At 28.4% G+C, this 26,408-nt stretch overlaps 2 protein-coding genes and 1 long non-coding RNA gene across 4 annotated transcripts; 1 reads left to right on the top strand and 2 right to left on the bottom strand.

Moving 5' to 3' along the window:
• The first annotated feature begins 30 nt into the window (after positions 1-30).
• Parg (Poly(ADP-ribose) glycohydrolase) lies at positions 31-6,574 on the top strand. 2 transcript variants are annotated; one of them, XM_015516252.2, is made up of 13 exons: positions 31-181; positions 702-794; positions 1,618-1,742; positions 1,815-1,940; positions 2,001-2,150; positions 2,356-2,609; positions 3,202-3,302; positions 3,396-3,555; positions 3,649-3,779; positions 3,840-4,027; positions 4,085-4,319; positions 5,534-5,640; positions 5,713-6,574. In XM_015516252.2, the coding sequence occupies exons 2-13, from the start codon at positions 785-787 to the stop codon at positions 6,496-6,498; spliced, it is 2,373 nt and encodes a 790-aa protein (XP_015371738.2). In that variant the 5' UTR covers positions 31-181; positions 702-784; the 3' UTR covers positions 6,499-6,574. The 2 variants fall into 2 exon arrangements, with proteins under 2 accessions (XP_015371738.2, XP_015371737.2); XM_015516251.2 differs by lacking the exon at positions 31-181 and adding an exon at positions 191-374.
• LOC107167280 (uncharacterized) lies at positions 3,586-3,976 on the bottom strand. The gene is made up of 2 exons (XR_001506155.2): positions 3,838-3,976; positions 3,586-3,740 (listed from the first exon to the last, which is right to left on the bottom strand). It is a non-coding gene; the product is annotated as an uncharacterized LOC107167280 (long non-coding RNA).
• On the bottom strand, positions 6,571-24,012 carry LOC107167278 (uncharacterized). The gene is made up of 6 exons (XM_089221307.1): positions 23,853-24,012; positions 23,279-23,389; positions 19,142-19,323; positions 16,476-16,652; positions 6,972-8,322; positions 6,571-6,796 (listed from the first exon to the last, which is right to left on the bottom strand). The coding sequence occupies exons 1-6, from the start codon at positions 23,854-23,856 to the stop codon at positions 6,627-6,629; spliced, it is 1,995 nt and encodes a 664-aa protein (XP_089077433.1). The 5' UTR covers positions 23,857-24,012; the 3' UTR covers positions 6,571-6,626.
• Positions 24,013-26,408: the final 2,396 nt, after the last annotated feature.

Raw genomic sequence — 26,408 nt, 5'->3', positions numbered from 1 at the left:
CTGTGATCAAAGGCAGCATAGTGCCATAAATACAGACCATGAACAGTAAGTTCATAACTCAGAACTCTTCGGTACTCAACACTGATATTCAACAATCAACAACTTAACTGTGATTCGATCGCCATTTTATCTCTTTGTGCATACAGACATACAGTGTCCTTGATAGATAGTAGATACAGACGTAGGTGTTCACCCTACCATAATGTATTTAATATCACATTATTGGATATTTAAATGAAACTATTAACTATGTTTTTATTTTGTTACTTTGTAAGATATAAGTTTGTTTAACGTTTGTGCACTGTGAAATATGGAATGTGGATAGTTTATTTTATACTTTAATTAACTTTATAGTGGATAGTGGCCACAAGACGGTAAGTAGTTAAGCAGTCAGTAGATACTGGTCACTACTCACTAGTCACTAGTGGTCAGTGAGAATGACTAGTGACACGAAGTTCGCTAGGCTAAACCGGTTTAAAATTATCCGTACCAAGATGATGATGAATGAACCATGTAAACGATACTAGTTACCTATGTCCAAACTTCCTTTTTTTCATACCGATTTAGTCTAACAAATTAAATTAAATTTAAACTCTATCTGATACTTGTATGTAAATAACTGTAAAGACTATTTAGTATAAATTATAATTATATTTAATCCTCCTTGAATTATGGCCATTGAGTTTTATAAACTTTTTTAGAGGGAGCTGCATTTTTTTTTTGGACTTGAAAGTTAGAAACTAGAAATATGTGTTATTGAAGATTGGATACATGGTTTTCAAATATGGAGAGCGGTAAGATGATTATGAATGGTATTCTATATTGATAATTGTGTTAAGACGCCATTATAAAAAAAATATAGTTTATATTGTTATAATTTCACATTTTTAAACTGATCAACTAACTATCTTTATAAGTACAACACAGACATGGTAAAACTATAGTTGTTGGAACAAATTTTCATCTTTCCAGCTTTAAGATTTTACAACACTTTAATTAATTTATATGTTTCTAACTCTGAAATTCAATCTTTTTTTATATTGTGAATAGCAATGTTTGAAATTCGATTCTGACTACGTAATTTTTAAAATTATTTTTACGAAAAGTATTTTCTATATTATAGAAATATTCCTTTAATAGATTGTGAGTAATGATATATTATATATGGTTTTAGTTGGAAAATAGATTTTCTAATCCTTTAGGTCATAAACACTCAACAGTTAGAAAGCTCTGATAAAATTAAACTTGAAATAGGAATTGATAAAGAAAAACTAGAACTGAACAACATTGGTGTGTGATCACTAAAAATAAAATTAATAACTAATGAAAAATGACAGCATGAGTTATGTAAACTTATTGCGGTGGGAAGATTAGTTAAGATCAATTTTTTGAACGAATAATTTATTCTTAAAAAATAAACTTTATTATTCCTATCCTCCTACATATTTGTATTTAAATTTATTTTTACATTAATTTTGTGTTAAAATAATGTAATCAATAATCATAGAAGAAGATGTTCTTTTTTATATACATATTTTTTTAGATATTCATACTAGGTACTTAGTAGAATTATGTATGTGTTTTAATAAAAATTTTATAAATTTTTGTCTGAACTAGATAATATTTCAAATGATGAAACTACAAATTGGAAAGGCATTAATAAAAGTTTACTGCCTAGGAGTTTTGGCAAAAAATTGTTCCCATCACTAATACCTAGTCCGGAGCATACACTATTATTCAAGGTATATAATTTAATATATTTGTTGAATTGAAATGTATATAAACAGTTAATATTTAAATTTACAATTTCATAGGTACCAATTGGTATTAATAATATGCCAGAAGCATATCCTAAAGAATATTGTGATACTTGGGATGATAATCATGTAAAGATGCCATGCTCTAAACATAATTTATTTTTAGTTCATCAAAATGACAAAGTATGTATTTATTTAGTGTTTATAAAATTTAATTTAATTAGAATATTCGTAATATTTTAGAGTTCTAAAAAAAATCGTTGGGATATTATCACCTACAGTTTAAATAAACCAATATTGTCGAGTGAAGAATTAGAAAAAGCTATTGTATCATATAATCCCAAATATAAAGACAAATGGCGATTCAATTTACTACATAAATTTTTTGATGAAGTAACCTTTATATTTTTTATAATTAATTATGTATTTTAGTATTTTTACTTTAAGTACTTACACTAATAAATGTCTTTTGACATTTAGTCTTCAACAAATCCTTAGTAATAATGTATTGATTTTTCATTTATAAACTTTTAATTATTAAAAATTATGTTACTATATATAATTATACTAGTAAATATTAACATTTTTGTTTATGTAGTGTTTAAATGAGGAAGAAACAGAAGAATTTTTTAATAATTTACTACCCAAAATCATTAAATTGGCATTGCAATTGCCTACTTTAGTAACTAAACCAATACCTTTGTTGAAACAAACTCATAATCATTCTATATCATTAAGTCAAATGCAAATTGCCTGTCTCTTGGCTAATGCTTTCTTATGTACATTCCCTCATCGAAACGTCTGCAATTCAAAGTCTGAGTATTCAGAATATCCATACATAAATTTTAACGGGTAAATTAATAAATTGAAAAAATCAATTATTTTTGTTTAATCATTTATTTGGCAATCTTGTCGTATGCGGTCTACCGCACACTTGCCGTCTGCCATACATGTTTCTATACATCATATGCGGTCTACAACTATTTAACGGCAATGACGATTAAAGCTTTATTTTAACGATGTATAAATGATATAATACTACTAGCACAGAGGACTAGTATTATAATAAAACCTGAGTCCAACATAATATGAATTATGAGATAATCAGTTTAGTTTGTGCTGTAATACCACTAATAGCCGAGGTGGCAAGGTAATACCTACGTGATACTGATACATTATTCTGCAATTTATACACTTAGTCATTATGTTAGCCAAACACTTCAATGTAATTATTCAATCAGAGGAAAATACCATAACTTTTTTAAAGGAAAAAGGACTTATAAAAACAATGAACAATATTTCTATACTGAGTATAATTTTTTTTCTATGCTAAATATAATTTTTTTGTACCTAATCTAACGTATAAAAATATGTGTAGTAGACGGCAAATGTGCGGTAGACCGCATATGACAAGATTACCATTAATTTTTATGTTTCTGATCAGATTTTTCCAATTAATGGTATATTCTTCGGCTGATCACTATTTGTATGAAAAGTTGAAATGTATTATTTGCTATTTTAAAAAGGTGACTAGTGCTAATTCAGGTGAGAAAATCAACCAAATCATTACAGTTATTTAATATAGTAAAATATTATTAACTCATAATATTTAATAGTTGATTTAATGGTCATTTTCAGTTCTTAATGGAATTGTAACCTATTCTAGAAAAAGATTGCCATCTGGGGATCTACCATATTGGTTACAATCAACAAAGAAGTTGACAAATTTGTATATAACTTCTGACGGGACAATAGAAGATAGTGGTGATGGAATGCTTCAAGTGGATTTTGCAAATAAGTGGGTGGTTTTTTAAAAATATTCAACACATAATATTCAAATCCAGATTTATTAAATAAATTGGTTATAAATAAAAATAATTTTATTTTCTAGATTTATTGGAGGAGGCGTTCTTGGTCATGGTAGTGTTCAAGAAGAAATTCGTTTTCTAATTTGTCCTGAATTATTAGTGTCTCAGTTGTTCTCTGAAAAAATGTTACATACAGAGGCTATTATTATAACAGGTTAATCGAGATAAAAAATGTGTAATTTTTATTTTTTTAAACTAGCTAAATAATTTACAGGTGTGGAGAGATTCAGTGATTACAGTGGATATGCAAATTCTTTTGAATGGAAAGGTGTTCATTTAGATGTTACTCCTGTTGATGACAATAATCGCCGCTATACTACTATTGTTGCGATTGATGCATTGTACTACAATGATCCTAAAAATCAATTTAAAACAAAAAACATAAGACGAGAGCTGCATAAAGTATTTAAAAATTGAGTATTTAATGGCTTTGATTGTTTTTAACCCCCTTGTATTTAGTCATTTGCTGGATTTTCATGGGGACAAGATTCAGAGTGTTCTGATGTTGCTATAGCAACAGGAAATTGGGGCTGTGGTGCTTTTCGTGGAGACTGTCATCTAAAATCATTGTTGCAATTAATGAGCGCTGCTCAAGCTAATCGAGATGTTGCTTATTTTACATTTGGTGATACCAAACTGATGGATTCAATTCATGGGATGCATACATTTTTGAAAAGCAATAACATTACAGTTGGTTAGTAAAATTATGTATTAAAACTAACTCATTATTTTGAAATCTGATTTCGCTTTCGCATATTATTAATTACTTTTAAACCTGGACATTATTGATAATTTCAATTGATCATTAATTTTACAAGACTTATAAAATGTGATTAATCATAAATACAAGATAATCGATTAATTTATTAAACAAAATTTGATTCATATGGTTGAAACTTGTTATTACAAGCAGTAAATGTTATTTTATTGAAGTTTTGAATAATTTTCTATTTTTGCATTTCTTGTTCATTTACTGTTGGGCCACATTGTTCATTGTTAAACTATACACGGTGTCCTGAGAGGAAATATCCATTAGCCATAGAAGAAGACTTGCCATCCGGACAAAAACCAGTTTTTTTTTTATTTATCTCTAAACTAAAAAAAATATTAAAAATCGTGAAATTAATGAAAATAAATGTTTAAAGATCAAAATTTTCAGCTAAATCAACTCTATAAAATAGGTATCTTTATTTTTTTCAAAAATTAAAAGATAAAAAAATAAGTTTTTTAACTTTTTCCGAAAAAATTATTTGAATTAAAAAATAAGGGATATATCGCTTGTCTTTGTGAGTCTAATAAAAAAAAAAAAAACAGATTTATGATATATTTATCATCTCAAGAGAGACAAGAGAAATCACATGTAAATCTTAACGGGACACCTTGTATAATCACAATCTTAGAACCATACTATCTACTTGAAAGGATAATTAATCAATTTTGGGAACGCCACACAACGTAATTTAAATGCTGCACCTTCTTACTTTGGTTCCACTAAGATTCTTTGTTAATTGTTTGTATTCATATATTTTTGTTGTCCTCAGTTTCATCAACATAATATAGTATAATACTCTGTGAGCAGAGAAAATGTGTGCCCTATAATCAAAAGTAATATTCTATTGATAGTTAATATTTATTTATTTGTGTAAAGTTAAAGTAATATATGGTATATATTGTGTTATTAAACATTTCAGATTTCAAATATTTAAAGGCATAATTTTTTTTGAAACAATTATAATTAAAATTATGTGAATTAGCTTTTAGAATATCAACTAAAAAAAAAAACATTGTTTCGTAAAAATTAGAAATTAATAATTTGCAAATACATTCATAAATTAGAAACAGTTATTAATGGGACAAATACTTTATAATATATTGTATATTATAAATTAATAATACTATCAATTTTAGGTGAAGTTTCTAGAATACTTATTAAATACTACGCGTGCTTGGAAACCTTACCATGTGTTGGAGTACATGATTATATTTATGATGCTATTACAAACAAAGCCTGGCAGGTAGGTGCGTAAGAAATATTTTATAACATTTCATGCCCTATGAGTTAATATATGAAATTATATGATTTCCAGGTACTTGAGAATAAAGGATATCAATCTGGAGTATTCCCACAGTGTTCACAGAATCAATTTTTAAGGAATAATTGTAAAGCAGTAAAGTCTAATACTAGAGTACTCCAAGCGTCTAAAAGTTCAAACACGGAATTTGATCAAACTCTAGAACAGTCCCATGAGTGTTCAATATCAACTTCTGCAGAGTCTAGACCATGTTCAAGTTCAAATCTAACAAAATCAACTTCTGAAGAATCTCAGGCTTCAAGTTCTAACATAAAAAGTTCATCTTCTGAAGTGCTCCAGTTCACAAGTTCTAACATAAAATCAGTTCCAGATGATTATCAGTCTCTTTTAACCTTAGACATAGTAAAGTCTATTCCTTATGAGTCTAAGTGTTGTTTAAATACAACTTTAATTGAGTCACCTTCTGAAGAGTTTCGGCTATCTTCAAGTTTAAGGATAATAGAGTCAACTCCTGAAAAACTTGAAGAGGAAATAAAATTGAAACATGTTGATAGTATAGGTGCCAAAGACCATATAAATAAACAAGATATTCAAGATGTTAGGTTTTTGCCTGTAAACCAGTTTAGGTTAAATAACGACAAGGAGCGAACAATGTGTATTAATCAGCAGAAAAACAGTTGGCTACAATTGAATGATTCCAAAAAAGATTTTCTATCTGCTATAGAAAAATCATCAGTTACAGGGCAGTTGAGTATTCTTAAAAGAGATAGAGAAGAACACAATGGAAGAAAAAGAGTAGTTAAACGTAAAATATCCGATTATTTTTCTCCTAAAAGATAATATTGTTCTATTTGTAATAAATTTGATGTATATATTTTATAAATTTTAATTTTCAGTATAAAAACATTAAAATTGATTTTTCAATATTATTTAATATAAACCTAATACAAATGTATAAAAATACTAGACTAATCTGAAGTATTGACAATTTTCGCATAATTCTCAGCGGCGGTTATAAACTCAGGGATATTTCCTTCGTACTTGGACACAATCTCTTTACACGGAGGATTCATATTCGCGTCGGCCATCACTGCCAGTCTCAAATGTCCGCCGTAGTTAATTATTGATAAAGACATGCCTGAAAAGAGCAAAACAAACAGTAAAAAATAATATCATAATTATGTGGCTGGTTTGATTATATTATACTCGACTATAAATAAAAGAAAATCGAGTGAAAAAATTATAAAATAGTGTGGCACGTCTAATTACAATAATTATTATCACGTTACGATTCGTATAAATATTAAACTCACAGACGTTGGCCTGCGGTGGTCTCCAGTATAAGATGGCATCCACCTCTTGGCCCCACAACAGCATTCGGCGCTTACGGTCCAATTTGTGTTCCTCGACGTAGGTGACGGTCAGCGGGAACTTCTTGGACAGCAAGTGCAACCCGTAGCTGACCATCGGCGATGGTAAGAACGACGTGGCCAGGCTGTGGTCGATCTGCCACATGGACGCTATGTACAAGGCCGTCTGGTTTCCGATGGCCTCCTGCAGACACTCCTGCATCTGGTGCAGGCTGTACATCGGATCACGGTCGGTGTCCATGGGTAGTGGAAGGGCCAGTAGCCCGTTGGTGACCACGTGCCGGTTGTTGAGCTGAAATAGGTTGGCCTTGGACACGAACCGTGTGGTGGTCATCACATTCTTGGGGAATCGGAGCCCAGCAACGGCGAAGTACTCCTGGAGGGCGGCGGCCAACATGGACAGTTGGATCTCGCACGTAGCCGCGCCCGTGTTGTCGTGTATTGTGTTGACCAGGTCCAGGTCGATGGGCCGCGACCAGCACACGCACTTACTACCTTCCGGAGCAGGCATGGCTCCGCGGTCTGAGCCGCCGAAGAATGGCAAAACCAGTTCTCGGATGACGGTGCTTGGCGCATAGTATATGAGTCGGGCCAAATACATGAGCTCGGACACCGAGTACAGCAGCACGTACGTCCAGTACACGTACGTGGACGTGTTCTTGACCATCAGCAGCAAGGTGATGGGCAACCGGAGTATGCACTTGACGAGCAACCACCAGGTGAATGACACCCAAAGGGCTGGGTGGAACGTGTTAACCAGACTCTCGCACATGTACCGGAACCGAATGTCGCGGCGTGTCATTTCCCGTTTCAACTTGTGGGCAAAGTTCCGTTTGGTGGTTTTGTCCCTGGCCGCGGACGCGGTCACGATCACCAGCATGGTGCCAAAAATAAAGACGTTCGGTCGGCGTCCGAACACCTTCGGGTTTTCCAGCGGATCGTATGTGGATACCAGTTCGTTCCACGTGTTGGCACAGATCTCTGACAGGTGTTCGCTGAGTCTGGGTAACGCTGTCGGCGCCTGGTACACGGTCGATAGGATGTTCTGGATACTGTCGGCATCTGCGTGTTGGCCTGACGATGACGACACCGATGCCGCTTCACCGTGTTTCAGGCCACCATCGTCCGGTTTCAATAGCAATAGGTCACTCAACCCGACACCATCCTCAGATGAATACAGGTGATGGATCCGGACTAGAAGATAAAACGAGTCTTCGCTTACCGGGATCATGGTAATCTGCCACTGCGGCAGTTCAGACGGTATATGTGACGCGATTATGTCATTCACGTGTTGCTGTATAAAAAAAAAAGAAACTGTTTTATCGGAAGAAATTTTTTATGTTGAAGAGTCGAAATATACGTTCAAAATCATGAACTGCAATAATGAAATACAATAAAAGTATGTAGGTACAGTGAACATAATATTTTTTATTAAAATTCACACGATCATTACGATTATATATTATTATTACCTATTATATTACCTATATTATATTGACTACTCCAAGCGGATTACATACGAATCATTATTTATAGGCTGTTATCTACACATAACAAAACATTTTACTGATCATTATTATTGAGTCCCAGTACATAATTTTTTGTCCTTTCTTCATCCTTGTAAATGGATTCCCCGGTTGTAGAGTTGTTCTGGTACAAGGCATTAGTCAGTCATGAAAAGCTTATATGCATAGTCAACTGACATGCCTCTTAATATAATGTGAATTATATTATATTTTGTGATTTAAGGCTGGTTGGTGTCTAGCAATCATGATTTTTCGATTAAATTGCATTAAAAACAAGACATATTTGAATACTTTTTCGAAGATAAACTGTGTTAAATTTCAGGAACACGTTTAGTATATATTATTATAAATATTGTACATTTAATTAAGTTATATTAAAATAAAAAATGGCTACTCGTAATAGCCTTAGGGCAGAAATCTAATATACTTCACATAAAAACCTAGCTACTTGATTTTTAATCATAATATTTTAAAATAGCATAAAAAACATCAAACATGTGTGTAGGTTAGATAGTATAATATTATGAACCATATAATATCATAGGTAGTAGTTATATATGATTTATATTAATTATATAAGCTAACTATAATTTATAATGTAGGTGTGTTAGGAATTATTTTGTTAAGTAACTTATCAAACTCACGTCAAAATAAATTAAACGAAAATATATTTCTTGAGCCATAGAGCTGGGAATGTACCTATTCAGTGTTATTATTACAGTATATCTAGTGGGAGTAAAGGTATACACTTATTTGTCAGTAGATACGGAGAATGTTTGTAACTAAAACAACGAGTTAGTGATGATTTTTATTTTTAATGTATGTGCATTGTACCTACTTAATAATAAATAATTTAATTAAAAATATAAAAGCATTCAAATGACATCTATTTCTCGGATGTTTTTTCCGTTAACTTTGAGTATATCTTTTTAATTTAGGATGAGTTAATGGCAATAAAGAAACTATATAATATCCGAGATGATAGTTTTAGCCGAACTTTTTTGTCGTTTCACTAGCCTGTCCGTATATTAATAGGGACGACTATTGACTAACGAATAATTATGTTTTAAAGTCATCACTCCACTTATTTTATTCAAATTTATTCATCCCTCTGAAAATGTTGAAAAATTAATATTTTCACAAATTTCTACTTCTATATAAATAGCGTTGACTAATATAATATGTTTTTACAAAAATTGCATCTAATAATTTCTTTTCTTATATAACAATTCTTTTTTTACTGTTTGACACTATATGTTACTATATCAAAATTTTACTTAAATCATCGATAAAAACGGGTTGTACTGGGACCTCTGAAAACTCAAAACTAAGGAATGAATTGAAATCATTTCGATCACTGTATACTAGATAGGTAATAAATACCTAGACAATATATCATTGCCATATTATTATATTAGTGTATTAAAATAAAATATTGTTATAATTGTTGTTTGTTTATTTTTGGTTTAACGTCATCGGATTGAACTTTAAACCTTGTTATACATATAATTTGATATGAATTATCATAGCAATAATACGATTGAATGAGTTAATTGTCTTAAAACTTGAATTGTATAATATAGATTACCTTTATTATTGTTATTTATTATATTGATAAACAAGCTAATATTAAAAATGTTTTATAGTTGGCGTATAATAATAAATTGAGACATTTTGTTTGGTTGTCATCGCACCTCACTTCTATACTCTAACCTATTCTATTCTATATATACAATCATAGGATGATAAGTAGCACCTAATATATTAAATACATTCTGGGTTATTCATTGCTCGCTTACCCTCTTTTAGATTCTGAACGAAGTGATGAATGTATTGATTTTACTATGATGTGTGTTTTTTTTTTTTGTGTCTGTACAGCATAACTAGTCGAAATAATGCTTCAATTTCCAACTTTAGGGGTGGTTTCCGTAAAATAATAAAATAATAAAAGTGAATATTCTTGGTGCATTATAGAGGTCAAAAGTAAACATTTTCCAACAGTTTTCAAAAAAATCTAGAAAAACAAAAAAAAAATGACAGAAAAACGGGAATTTTTACGCAAAATCAGTTTTCGACCAAATCGATTTTCTTATATGATTGTAATTCAAAAACTAATCACTGTAAATACTTGAAATTTTCACCAAATGTTTATGTTAGTGTTATCTATATACAGTTTAATTGACTTTTTTGAGTTATTTATAGACCACTGAAATTTTCAACTTTTTTGAGAATTTTTTTTTGAAGTGTCGGTAAAAAAATGTTGGAGGACAAAAAAAACTTGAAAATTTAATACAAGGTTCCTTATGAGTTGTTCTTATTGTAGCTAAAAAAAATTAAAAATCGTAAGTCACAATATTTTTTAATAAGCGTTTATAGTTAAAATTTTACGAAATCTGTCGAAAACGCGAAAATTTGCAAGTAATTTTGAAGTTAAAAAATCATAAAATTTTTTGCGTTTATAACTAAGGATTGAAAATACAACACTAAGTTTTCCTTCAAGTAGCTATAGAGAAAACTTGAAGCATCATTATAGGAAAAATTTTAAGTACGTTTGAATTTTAAATTTTTATACGAAATAGCGTAACGATAACGATTTATCCTGAAACGATTTTAAATATTTGTTATTATTCACAAAGTATAAGTCGTAGATACTTGAAAAATTTATCAGTTATTTAGATTGGCATTTTCTTTACATGATTTAATTTTTTGGCCTTATCAAAATACTTGAAAATTTAATACAAAGTTCTTCATAAGTTATTCTTAAAGTGAATAAAAAATGATAAGAATACATAGGCACAATTTTTTTTATTAGCATTTTAAGTTCAAATATTGACAAAAATTCGTTAAAACCATGAATATTTTTTTTTGGTTTTGTCATTACATTTTGGGGCAGTAAAAATGCTTGGACTTTTAACTTCAGTACCTTGTTAAATCAGAAAGTGAATCTAGTTGGTACATTGGGGGGTCAAAAGTAAAAAATTCTTAATATTTTTCTAAATAATCGGGATAAACAACTTGTTGAACTGTTCATAAATGTATATGCAATTTTCAATCCTTATTAGTTTTTTTTAAAATTAAAATCAATAAAAATTTATTTTTTAGGTAGAAAATCTTGAAAATTTAATAAAAGGCTCTGAACATACCTAGGCTATTACAATAGCAGTTGAAAAATAAAATAAATTCATAGTTACAATTTTTTTTTATAAGCATTCAAAGTTTGAATTTTGACAAAATACGTAAAAATCACAAAAATTCACAAATTATTTTAAGCTAGAAATTAATAAAAAAATTTCTTTTTTAAACTAAGATTTAAAAATTTAATATAAGATTCCTTACAAGTTTTTCAATCTTTATCACAAAAAAAATGTCCACCGAAAATGCAAATTAAATTTTTATTAGCATTTGAATTTCAAATATTGACAAAAATTCGTCAAAACCATGAATATTTGTGAATTATTTTGTAGTTCAAAATTCATAATATTGTTTGTATTTTTATCTAAGGTTATAAAATTCAACACTAAGTTTTCCATAAGTTTTGCTTCAAATAGCTATAGAGAAAATTTGAAGTGTCATTATAGGAAAAATGTTTTGAGCGTTTGAGTTTTAAATGTTTATGAAATTTTGTGAAATTATGAAATCGCGTAATGATAACGATTTATCCTCAAACCAGGTATATGTATATCTATTCTATGATAATATAAGGTATTAAATAATTTGATAACTACACTAATTGATTAACCATGCCTTATGCAAAATGCGTCTTAATTGAAAAATAAAATATTTGTTTCAAAATAGAATATATGACAATATTTAAATATAATATATCCTAGACTGACAAATCATCTCCGTTCAGAATCGTTTTTCGTATACAATGATGCCTATCATTGGATTCAAATCTAACCTACCCTAGTCAAATGTCCACTCCACCATAGATAATATATACATGGATAGGACATTAGGTGGTTTGGTATGTGCTCAAAGTGAATATATGTTACCACAATGGTTATGTCTGGTTAACACTTGTGTTATCCTCAATAGCCTACATTGATAATTGATTACGTCACTATTTAAAAAGTAAAAATAAATTCATTTTTTATTAGTAAAATTATATTATAGACTATAGTTATTATAATATCATTTATTCATTTGTCAATTTGTTATTACTGGTTTTTAAAAAGAATTAGTTTAGTAAATGTTGACCTAATTCGTTTTTTTTTTTTGATTTCGCAAATTATTATCTATGTTTATACTCTGTGTTGATAACATAGTTTTATCATAAACCACTAATGTAACCAGTGTGGTAACATATATTCTCTTCAGTCACATTATACCGTGTGTATTAAGTATAGGGATGTCCTATCCATGTATATATTATCTATGCACCCCACCACCTAATGTACAACATGCAGAGCGATACCCACTTTCCCGCTTTTTTTGTTTTAATAATTAATCAATTCAAACTGATTTTTATAAATTTTAAGTTTACCTACCTACCTATCTACTGATGAAGCATATTTTCAAACACTTAGATTTTTTGTAAAATTTAAGGAATGTTTTATGGCTATACTGACTTTTTTAAATGAGTTGCGTCTTTCTCCCAATACATTTTCAAGAAGATAATTTATTTAAAATGTTGAAGTATTCTAATCGAAATTCAAATCAGTAATTTTTCAGTTATTTATCTTTGCTAAGGTACGTAAATAGCATAGAGTAACAGCAATATCAAATAGCAGGTTATATTAAATATTAGGTTCACAATTATATTACGATTGAATGATATTAATGGGAGCTATGGTGATTTGAAAATTATAACGAGTATCAACAATAACAACATTTTTTATTCAGTACAAATTGTCTGAATATTATACCTAAATAATAGATTAAACATTACATAATATGATATTTTATAGTTTTGTAAAACCATTTTCATAGAATAAATAATTTAATGATTTAGAAATTACTCGTTTGAATTTTGATTTAGATCCGTACGTAAGTAATAAAACAAAAATGTTTATACATGTATGCCCATTTTAGACGACTGTATAAAATAATTAAAATAATTGAAAAACCTAAGTTAAACCATCCCGAATATAATTATTTAACCTAGACACGATTTAAAATAATAATATCTTAAATCGTAGACCTAGACATTAGAATATTTAGAATCGGTTTTTTATATTATATCTATAACACTAAATCTTCATCGTTGTCTTTTTCTAGAAAATAATTTTAAAGATATAATTTATAGACTTATGACCATATATTTTTAGTTTATAAAATCATTTAATTGGTTTATTGTTTATTCAAATTATTACTATTACTTATTAGTATTATTTATATTATTTGAATCTAAAGGTTATCTAGATTGTGAATAGAATGAAATAAAATAATTAATTTTTACCAAACAATATCTATAAAATATCTAATAAAAATATCTAAATCCTGATTATATTTAACACAATATATTATATTGCAGGGGATCAGTACACTTTCCCGACATTCAATTGCCAGACACCTCAATTTCCCGACTCCATTTGCCCGACAAAGCATTTCCCGAACAAAACATTTGCCCGACAATATATTCAAAAATATATTATTATTATTATATTATATATTATTAGGTATATATTCAAAAATTCATACATTTGTCCGACAGGCGGCAATATCAAGTTATATTATACATAAATGTGTGTCAAAAATTATTCAAAATTATACATATAACTAATAATAATTAATAATAATACATTTGTCCGACAGTCGACAATATCAAGTTATATTATACATAAATGTGTGTCAAAAATTATTCAAAATTATATAACTAATCCTACAGTCTAAAACCTACTGTCTATCTATCGCCTATCTATTTGGGAAAGAATAATATCTTATCGCAAATCACGAACTATGATCATAGTTCGTGTCGCAAATAGTAGTTCATACAAGTCTACTCGCTGTCTGTCTATCACCTATCGGTTAATTGGGAAAAAAATCTTATCGTAAATAGCAGTTTAGTATATCGACCACATTATTACTTTATGTAGTTTTACTTACCTACTTTAATACTTTAACGCAGAACAATATTATTGTCTGTTTAAAAAGCTATAATAATAAAATAATGAAAATAAAAAAAAGGTACCACCTATAATAATATTACGTACTTACAGTAAAAAAATGCAAAATGTAATGTCAAGCAAATGTATTGTCGGGCAAATACATTGTCGGGTAAAAGTAGTATCGGGAAAATGGTGTCGGGCAATTGAGGTGTCGGGTATTTGAGTGTCGGGCAAACATATCAGACCCATAATGCAATATTTTGTTACATTATTATATATTTGTGTTCCATGAAAAGGTTTTCTATCCTTATACATTCAGTTGACTAACAGGGATGGTATTCAAGAACATATGTAATCTAATGGTGCTAGTTTAAAAACGATTGCACAATGTTGACATTTTAAATTAATTTTTAAGTGTAAAATTTGAAATAAATGCCGGATGATTACTCGATCGTACTCGAACAAACTCCAACCGTCTTCTATACTGTATATGTATTATGGGCTTCTCAAATGTTAAAAATAAAATAATATTGCAGGGCTGATACCCCACAACATGCCTAATCAAACTCTGAAAATTTCAAGCCGATTGTGTGGTTTTTGAATTTTTGTGTAAACGGGAACCGTCAAAATTCGCAATACCGGGGTAAGGTAAGTATGCTACTGGTACACTAGTTTCTTTGTTTCATATAATTCGATATTATCAATACTGATATACATGACAATATAAATTATATTATATTTATATATTATACACCTATATAATTATATATATTATATAGGTGTGTACAAAATATTTATTATTTAGGTTTTACAGTAATATCGCATTATTGTGTGTACACTATGGTCCTATATTATGTACTATAATATATTGGTAGCTATACGAGTATAATATGTAGGTATACAAATTTATAATGTGTGTATCATACTATCATACTTTACATAGTCGATAGTCACAATGTGGTATTACTGTAAACCTAATTAATAAAAACAAAACAGAATTAATTATTCATATTAATGATTTTTTTTATCATGTATATAGTATATAGATATACCGAAATTATTTCTTTGATTATTATTTTATCGATTGTTTTTTTAATTTTAATTTTTAAATTATTCTTGCGAAACTTCTACACAAACAAAACTAAAAAACTTTGACTGACATATCCAATATTGAGTTATATTATTTATAATGACGTTCTTTAGAAACAATGAATAGCAATAATAATATTAATAATACAAAGATTAAACATCGACCATTATTTTATATTTTTAACGCGTAAAGTCTTATTTATCGTTTAATGTTGATGGCTGATAGGATATGAAATAAGACGTTCGATTTACTCAACGGATTTCCGGAACCGATTTTGCTGAGTAGAAATTTTATAAAAATTGATTTACTTTTCTCCGTGACGAGTTGAACACCTCTTTTGAAGAGAATTCACATAGGTAAAAGAAAAATGACTTCGTTGTACAATCCGACGCACGCGTTTCGTTCAAAACGTAAAGGAATATAATTTGCCATTATAGATTAGATACAAGTATACAACGATAGTTACACCTTCTTGTAACTTAAGATATCTTTATATACATATGAATTCACTTATGCCTTAAAGTGGCTTGATTTGATATTTAAGTGGTTTATATTGTGGGGAGTGCGTTCCGCAAGAGGGGAGACTTCTTCTAGACAATACATCACTGCTTCTTCAATTAAACCATACCCAACTGCCAACACCACACAATATTATATCAAATAAAAATAAATATTGTGTGGCGTTAAAATATATATTTGTATACAAATTACATTATACGCATATAATACTTGTTTATTACACATCATATATTATGTAATACTTATATACCTACGCACTCACCATGATGCCGTCCTCAGACATCGACTTGGTCTCCGGCAATCCGATCACGTGGTTGTCGATGGAAAACGTGCTTGTCTTGATCCACGCGTACCGCATCCATTTCTTCGTTAGCGAACACCGGAGGTGCGGGTAACATAGACGGCCGCTTACTCGGTCGTATTTGTCAACTATATCTGTCTAAACAATAATCAAATAAAATTAATGCTTATCCGTCACACATATTGCGGTACATCAGTACATCACTAAAGACTAATTAAAGTTGGGCAAGCTAACTAATTTTTTTTAACTTGTTAAGTTCCTGTAGAAAAAAAGCGTGTAAGTCGTGAATGTCGCTCTGCTGTACGCCTGTACAGTAGTTTACAAGTGGGTTATTACTGTTATGGATGAAATTAAATTTGAATCCAATGATATTATATCATTGTATACGAAAAACCATTCTAAGCGGAGACGGTTTATCTGTCTAGGATATATTATAGATTATAAAAAATTTTCAAATCTTAGATATAAAAGGAAAATTTCTTATGAATTTCTAACATACAATAATTTACGAATTTTCGTGATTTTTACGCATGTTGTCAAAATTCAAACTTTGAATGCTTATAAAAAAAAAATCGTGACTATATATTTCTTTTATTTTTCAACTGCTATTGTAAAATTATGTTAGGCGCCTTGAATTTAATTTTAAAATCTTAGATTTAAAAAGAAAAACTTTTATAAATTTCTATCTAAGATAATTTGAACATTGCCGTAATTTTTACGAATTTAGTCAAAATTTGAACTTTAAATGCTTATAAAAGAAAATCATGTCTATTTATTTTTAATATTTTTCAACTGCAATTGTAACAAGTTGTTAGAAGCCTTGTATTAAATTTTCAAGCTTTTCTACCCAACAAATAAATTTTGATCAATATTTATAGAAAAAAAACTAATAATGATCGAAAATTGCAAATACCTACGAATAGTTCTACTTAAGTTGAACATTTTTGAAAATTGCATGGTGGATAGAATATACTTATATAAACATTCAGTGAAAATTTCATGAATCAAAGGTCATTTGTTTTAAAGTTACATCAAAAACCAAAATCGATTATGTCGAAAACTGATTGTGCGTAAAATTTCCCTTAATTTTTAGTTTGTTTATCCCGATTATTTAGAAAAATATTAAGAATTTTTTACTTTTGACCCCCCAATGTACCAATTAGCTTCACTTTCTGATCGAACGAGGTACTGAAGTCAAAAATCGAAGCTTTTTTACTGCCCCAAAACGTGATGACAGGCACACACAAAAATAAAAGAATAAAAAAAAACATACATCATGGTAAAATCAATACATTCCTCGCTCCGCTCAGAATCTAAAATTCAACTAAAGTTTTAGTTACTTTTCTTTCTTTTACAACTACTCAAATTTACAAGTTAAATAGAAAAATAATAGTGACTTAATTTACTTAAAAATCAAGACGTAGACTTTTTTAACTGAATACTTAAATGCTAAAGCACAAATAAAATAAGTACATTTTACAAAAGAATAAATAAATACAAACATGCTGTATAGGACAATAAATAAGTAAATATTATAATAATAGTATTCATTTATTAAAATATTAAAATTAAAATAAAAGAAAGGGGGTCATCCAATGGTCGACAATAGTTATTAGTAGGTATACACTTATAACGGAAGTTATGAATTATATTTATATGAGTGAATAATTTTGATGACAACACCAATGTTTCTTTAAATGTTAAACTGATGCGATACTATTATTGAATGATTTGAAACTTATGTTTCGTACAAGGTTGTAATTTTATGGGCAGTGATATAAAGCTATTTGTGTATAATAAATTATTTTGAATCGTTTAATTATAGTGAATTCAAATTTTACCTGCCTACAATTAATTATTTAAAAATATATACCTACCAATAAATAATGTTTTCAACTATTTTTTCTCCCTATAAAACAACAAAATGTTTGCTAAACAAAATGTATTTTAAATTTATGGCGATCATAATAGGACATAATTAGCTTAACGGACTATACATTTAATTGATTAGTATTTATGTATCACATGTTACAAAGATACTAACTTTTTGAATTAGAAGTTACTTTATATAAAAATGTAACTTGTTATGCAACTTGGTTTAAATAGTAACTTAACTTTTTACTTTCTAATGCCCAGCCTTAGATTTGGTACCTATAATGTAATAAATACTTTAAGTTGTAGAATATATAACAAATTTTAACAACACAATTAATATATTTTACTGAAATACAATATCTATTATAGATACATGAACAATAATTTTTAATTCAAGAAACTAAATTTCTTGGTTTAATCTATAATCTTAAAAATAATGTCAATAAATTTGTTCATGATCCAAAATAAACTTAAAGCCATGGTTAATTTGATTTTTCAAGGTAAAACCAACTACTTACGCATGCATTTTTTTTAAATACCTAGGTAGACTAATTTGACATGAATTTCATATTTTTCTAAATGTTTTCTTTTCGTTTATGATTTGATGATCTGTGTAGTATAATTTTACGATTTTTTTTCTAGAGAAAATGTAGTTTAATTTACGGATATGCGATAGGTACTTATAAATTTAATATTTCTTTTGAGTTATATTATAATAATATTATATGGGTAAAAGCCAATTAAATATGTACCTGAATCGTGTGTTTCATCAGATTAATGTCAAAATCTCCGATAACTTTAAGTAATACCACAACGTATCCTGTATTTTTAGGTGTATCCATTGCAGATCGAATGGACACTGACTTTATGAACTCCAAGTCTGGATACGTCTTTTTTAGAAATCGTAATAGTACAAATCTGCCAATGGATGTAGCTGAAAACAAAGTAAAATATAAAAAAAGTATATATATATATTACCTATACTAAACAGATAGATCATTGTTGTTGGTTAATTTTTAAAATAAATTGTCAAATTAAAATATAAATCAGTCTATGAGAATATCAATCGCTTTTGTGATTTAAATGAAGTCATATATTTTGATTCGTTACAGTGTTAAAACTCAAACGGATTTTTAATCATTTATCGTAGATAACGTACAGGTGGAGTAAAGCTAAAGAATTTTCTTCAAGATTAATAATATTATGATAGGTGTATCATTATTCACGTTACATACTATTTGATTATTATTATTATCTGATTAATGATTACTAGGGCTTGGATTTATATTTATTAAAAAAACAAAATATTTAAATAATATATATTATATGTATTAACGAATCGATTTATATGTGATAAAAAAAATTTTATAAACGGCAAATAGTGAAAATTAAAAATTTAGACACTTGAATGAAATTATTCTACAATTGAAACTTATTCATCTTGATCACTGATTACCAATTTTATAATAGGTACTGCAGGAAAATTAAAAAATGTCGTATGTGCAACGTTTGAATGTTAATATAGAATTTATAATAATAATAATAATAACAATTTTGATTGCTGACGCTCAAAAAATTATATTAAATTAAACGTTTTTTTTTACCCAACCATTATGCTGTTATTATTTTACGAAATACTGATGAAGTGCTTATCATGCATCATCGCCCATCGGTCGGTGTACAATATTCGGGATTTATTGTAGGTAGTGATAAATGTTGAAAGAAAAAACAATATAATAGATGTCAGACGATAAACTCAAAGCAAATAAAATCTCGCGAGGATTTGGGTTTAAGCTCGGAATCATCAAAAAACAATACCAGTAACACATCTTTTCTTTTTGCATTTTTGCCCTCGGCCTAACACAGGTACGCGTTCATGTATACATATAGAGGTATCAATACTGTGTGTGAGACTCGTCCGATAAATGCCAGCTAAGCCCGCCGGGTAGACTACGCATTTATACGTTAAACCGGCCTCGGAATTTGGGGTCGACGCTCGGGTCCCAAGTGGTGTGGCACTACTCTCGCGATAATGAATACTGTATAGTGACTATACGATATCACGATGTAACGTCTTATTACGAGAATGACGTTCGCACTTCTATCTCAGCGGTGTACAATAGGTGAATTTATTATTTGATGTCATACAATATGTATATTATTGTAGCCTCTGAAATGTGCAGTGAAACCTCTAAATAGCGGACACTCTTGGCCGTTGAAATTCGGAGGTGTCCGTTATTCAGAATGTTAAGTTTGCAAAAATATCGTAGTTTGTTCTATTATCTTTTATATTTATTATATTGTTATTAATTTTTACTATACAACACGCAATAGAAAAACTTCAAAGCCATATTCAATACAGGCTTAATGCACAGCAATTTTGCTTTAAAATTAGTTTGCATTCGATTGAACCTTAAATCTTATATATATAATTTTTAAATGTATTAAGTCTTGTAGTAAAGCATTCAGTATTCTAATGCTATTCAACAATCAACACCTGAGATAGATGGGATTAAGGTTCTCATAAACACTGCAGCGGTGATGGTAAAATATTGCCTTGGAGGTGCCCGAAGTAGAGGTAAATTGTGTCCAGCTGCTGTGTATCGTGTGTGTATGTGTTTATGTGTTAGGTAATTTTGATGTCATATTATTTAGACAAAATAAAAAATTTCTCATAAAATGAAAATAGTCCTAAGCATTATTTCAAAAGGAAATTTCATCGAACATAGCAAAGTACATTTGTAATATTTTCTGTTAATTAGGCAGTTACGCAATATATATACCTTCTCATAAATATAAGACGTTTGATATTAATATATTTTTATTTTTATTTTTTTGTTATTTATGTTACGCGTAACAGTATTTATAGTTTTAAATATAATGGTGATTTTGAGTTATGGTTTGAAATGGCTTTATATTTGAATTAGATATATATGTTACCGGCAAAGACGTAAATTAAGGAATTAATGTTAATGACTAGTCAATAACGATATTTCCGATCAAATTAGGCAGTACACGATATTGATTAGTAAATATCGTTAATGTCTATTATAATCAGTCAATGATGCAATTAGAAATATCTCCTAGGTAATGACAATAACGCCGGGATTTTTCAAGCATAATCGACGAAAATATTAGATATTAAATTTTACAACCTTGCCTATGTTGTCAGTTAATTCCTAGACATTGACAATATCGACTACTAATTTTAGGAATTTATAATATTGGCTAGGCATTTACGTTATTAACTAATTTACATCATTGACGGTAACATATACATACCTACATCATAATATTCAAAGTGATAAAATACAAATGCATGTAAAGCCGAGATGAAATAACACAATATTTAAATGTCAGCCATGTTATAAGCAGTGTTGAGACTTATCTAGATAATTATTTAGTTATCTTTTATCTTATCTAGATAAATAGTTGCATTTTATCTAAATAATTATCTAAGATAAAAAATTCATTCATCTAGATAAATTTATCTAGATAAATTCATCTCTATACAAAAAATATAATACACATTTTGATTGTCAATTTATTTTTATGATAATTAGCCAATACTTTAAATTTGAATTGTCAAGTCGTCTCAGTAAAAAAAAAAATCATGTTCATAATAATGTTATTTATTATACAGGTATTATATTTTATCATTGATATTTTCGTTAGGGGCCCGGACACGGTGATCAAATAATACCTACATTACATTGTTACGAGTCGTGTAAAATATGTAGTTTTTTCTTGATATTTATACCTTAGTTATTTATTAATAATAATGTCTACTGCTGACATTAATGTACTCATATAGCATGTGTTTATATAATATTGAAGTACTAAGAAGTATCAAAGGTGTAGGTACTCTTAAAATATTTTGGATTTCAATGTGTTAAAAAAAATGTATCTTTTTTTTATCTAGATAATAATGTATTTATCTTTCATCTTTATCTAGATAAATTTGAATTGTGTTATCTTTTATCTTTATTTAGATACATTTTTGTCCTGTTATCTTTATCTTTATCTAGATAAAAAAGTATTTATCTAATCCCAACACTGGTTATAAGTAGATTATAAATTGTTTGGTACTTATATTATAAATCCACATTAATCAGCTGATGAATGAAATGCTAATTTAAAAAAATTATAATACCTAACATACTTGGTAATAGAACGTTCCAAGCAATGATATACCTAACCATAATAAAATGTAATAAAATGAATTTTATCAATAACAATTTTACTAATTGATTTTATTTAATTCATACAAATTAATATTTAAATCTATAGCTTAAGTATATAATAGCACGATACACACGAAAAAAAATGTACTTAGTAAGGTCAAATCTAATTAGTATGTATCTATAATAAATCAGTTGTGAGATTGTGACTTGTAATAATTATTGACATAACATTTCGCATTTGTATGCGACGTGTTGATGATTGTACCAACATATATTATATTGTGTTTATTAGATATAGCCATTATATAGGAGATGAGTATCTAATATTATGCATATAATATGTAAGTCGATCAATTAAGACATTGTCTTTAGAAAATTGTTCGGACTGCTCTAAACGTCAAACCTATCTAAGTGTTTTAAAGTTACAATTTATTAGTTAAATAAAAAAGGTGTAGTGCATATTCGAAGCATGGCATTTCGTTTTGAAAATTCTTAAATAAAATAATCAGACCAGCACAGACATTTTTATTGAAAAAAGAACAAATGTTCAAATGGAATATCACAAAACAGAAGTAAAACAATTAAATTCGATCCTCGGCCCGGTATCATAATCATTAATAATGTACGTGTGTAGATTATTTTAATAATTTATGGTTATTTATTGCGCATAGATACTCCATGGTTTTGGTTTATTATTATACTCACTTAGGTAACACATGCATAATACCGGCATGGAAACGACGGCCAGTACAAAGGATATCCACGTAAATATAAAGCTCCGACGATGATGGCCATGTTCTTGGCCGTGATCGAGACCTAACGAATAATCCAAGTTACAATAAATAATTTATTTATTGAATCATTAATCACAATGTTAATAGTTACAAAGTCGATGAATAAATTAAAAATACATAGGTAGGTATTGAATATATAAACATATTGGTTAGGTTAGGATGGTATCATAAAAAGCGACCTGTTTATAGGGAATAGCGAGTTAAAAGAACAATTTAGGTACATAATGAGTTATAATATTTAAAATAATACTAAACAATATGAAAGTTTAAAATTAAAAAAGAGAGAAAAAAATGTAAAAATAAATGTCAGTTATAGTGTAATGTGTATATAGAGCTAAATTTCTGAATTATAATAATAGTAATAATTTAAAAACCTACCTAATATTATTTTATAGTATCAATGGTCTGTTTACTATTAACAGTATTAACGTCTATGTGGTCCTTCCAAACCGGGTGGGCATAATAATATCGTGATAAGTACTTACTCATTTTCGACACAGTAGCGCGGCTTTTCGCTGGACAAATCACATACTATAATTTTAGTGATGGGGTACTGCAGCGGTGTACGAGTCGCAGGACGGGTGCATGTCAACACTATTCTGAGACGGAAACGAACATACTGGCTGGTGTATAAACACAATATAGGTACCAATAGGTATTCATCCTACCTATAACTGTCCATTTCCTTATCATACGCGCATACGTGACCTTTGATAAATCGAAAAACCACAGCGGTTTACACAACACACATAATATAATGTATTTTAATAAACAAATTGTGAAAATCCTATATTATTATTATTATGCGCTGTTGTGTGTCTGTACGCGCGAATAGATATGTGTTTATGTGTACATGACGTGTTATGTGTATACCTGCTATTGCAGTATTCGTGTAGGTAAGGTGTAACATCATAAGTCATAATATAATAATAATAATAATAATAATTACACGTCACTTTGATATAATTCCGTCTGTGGTATTTTCAATTTTGTTAAGTAATAACCAGAAAAAAATTAATAACACGTACATACACGAATGTGGTGCAGAGAACGTATTATACTATAGGTATATAGGATTAAGTTAGCAAATAATGTGATATTTTTCGAATTATTAATATAATTTTAATAAAATAGGTTATGTGCGATTGAACAAATATTTGTGGACAGTGCTAACCTTTTCAAATTCGATTAACAGTTATGTATTCAGTTTTACACCATCATATTTTTATTTAATTTCAACTAATTTATTTTTAAATTTGATTTTGGATTTAATTGAAACAAAATTATACTATCAAGCATAGACTCTAGGTACCTAAGTATTTATTATATACTTATTTATTTTTCAGTTAAAAAATAAGAGGACATTGCAACTGAATGTGCTGACTACGTCTTATTAATGCATAACTCAGTAAATTTAACGAATCCATATATTATCATTTATCACTCAGTTATTTTTAATAATAGAACAAATTGACCTATTATTACTTTTGAAGTAAAAAGGGAGAAAAGCTGGTAAGCGCTTTACTGTACTGTAATAAGTGTCAAATGTATCTATCGTTTTCGAGTGAGTCATTGTAATTTATGAGTTAAATTATTTATATAATTATAATTTATTATTATTTGCAGACCTCCTTCGGCATACATGTGGACCACTAGGGATCCGCCGACTTCAGTTAGGGAAATAGGTAACCTAACCTATATTATAGTAGTTGCATGGTAGATAGGCTGATTTATTTTTCCCCGAAAATATTGCATTTGCTATATTATTATTAATTTTTAATTATGATACTTAATTTTGAGTCAATATAGACTTACTGTAGAACCTTTTTTGGTAATTATTTTAATTTTGAAAAAATATGAACATTTTTTTTTTACATTTGAAAATACTTTTAATTTGTTTCAAATTAAAACATCAAAAAACCAACAATTCCTCTTAGTTGATATTCTTACCTTTAAATTTGTTAGAAAATTAATTCACGACAGTGAAATTAATCTACTGAACGTTAATTTTTTCATCTTATGTGTTAGTAAGATGAAAACAACACATGTGGATATAACATTATCTTAATGATGCTTAATAATCATTTTTTCGTTTCGAGCGCAATAACGAAAATTTCAAACATTACATGATAATATATTGAACATTATAAATCATCCAATCATAATTTTATTAAGTATAAATTTAAATCACCCGATTAAACAATTAACAGAATAATTATTTATAAAAAATGTCTATACCTTAATAAATAATGTTTAGTAATTTTCATAAATTAGATAAGTATAGATACCTACCTAAGGTATTTATTGGTATAGATAGGTGAATATAAGTGTTATAAGAAAATGCATAATTCTGTTTATAAATCTAGATTTTGAGCGGAACAATGAATGTATTGATTTTACAACGATGTGTATTTAAAAAAAAAATATGCATATGTATATGGTACTAGTATAATACTAGTACTATAGTACTAGGTACCTACTATTCGAAATAATGCTTAGATTTTTAACTTCAGTATCTTTTATGGTGGGAAAATGAATCTAATTGGAGCATTTAGGAGGTTAAAATTTAAAATAACAATATTAAATTTTCTACTTTTATTAGGTTAAAATAAAATAATTTATGTCGATAAAAAATTTTCGCTCGGTAAAAAAATTTGAAAAGAATCCTCGTAAGTTTTTGTTAGTGAAAAAAAAGATGAGCGTAAATCTACAATAATTTTTTATGATCATTTGAAGTAAGTCATTGGATATTCATCCGTAAATTCAAATTGTCTTACAACGATTTTCTTGTATTGTTGTTATTCAAAAAATAACAACCATAGGTATATATAGTCACTTGAAGTTATCATAAAATGTTTATTTTATAATTTTCTTTACATGACAAAATTTTCAAAACATTTTTACTCGTTTTGATTTATTTATATAGACATTTGAAATTTGAAATTTCTGAAGTTTTTTATCCTATAAATGCCAATAAAATTGTATTCGTTGAATCAAAAAAAAAAAAAAAAAAACAGTCGACAAATTTTAGCAATCCGTTA

Source organism: Diuraphis noxia, unplaced genomic scaffold, assembly GCF_037042655.1.
Source record: "Diuraphis noxia isolate RWA-SAM2 unplaced genomic scaffold, SU_Dnox_SAM2 contig0002, whole genome shotgun sequence".
NCBI lineage: Eukaryota > Metazoa > Arthropoda > Insecta > Hemiptera > Aphididae > Diuraphis > Diuraphis noxia.
Note: the sequence above shows the minus strand (reverse complement) of the source record. Positions and strands in the feature narration are given on the sequence as shown.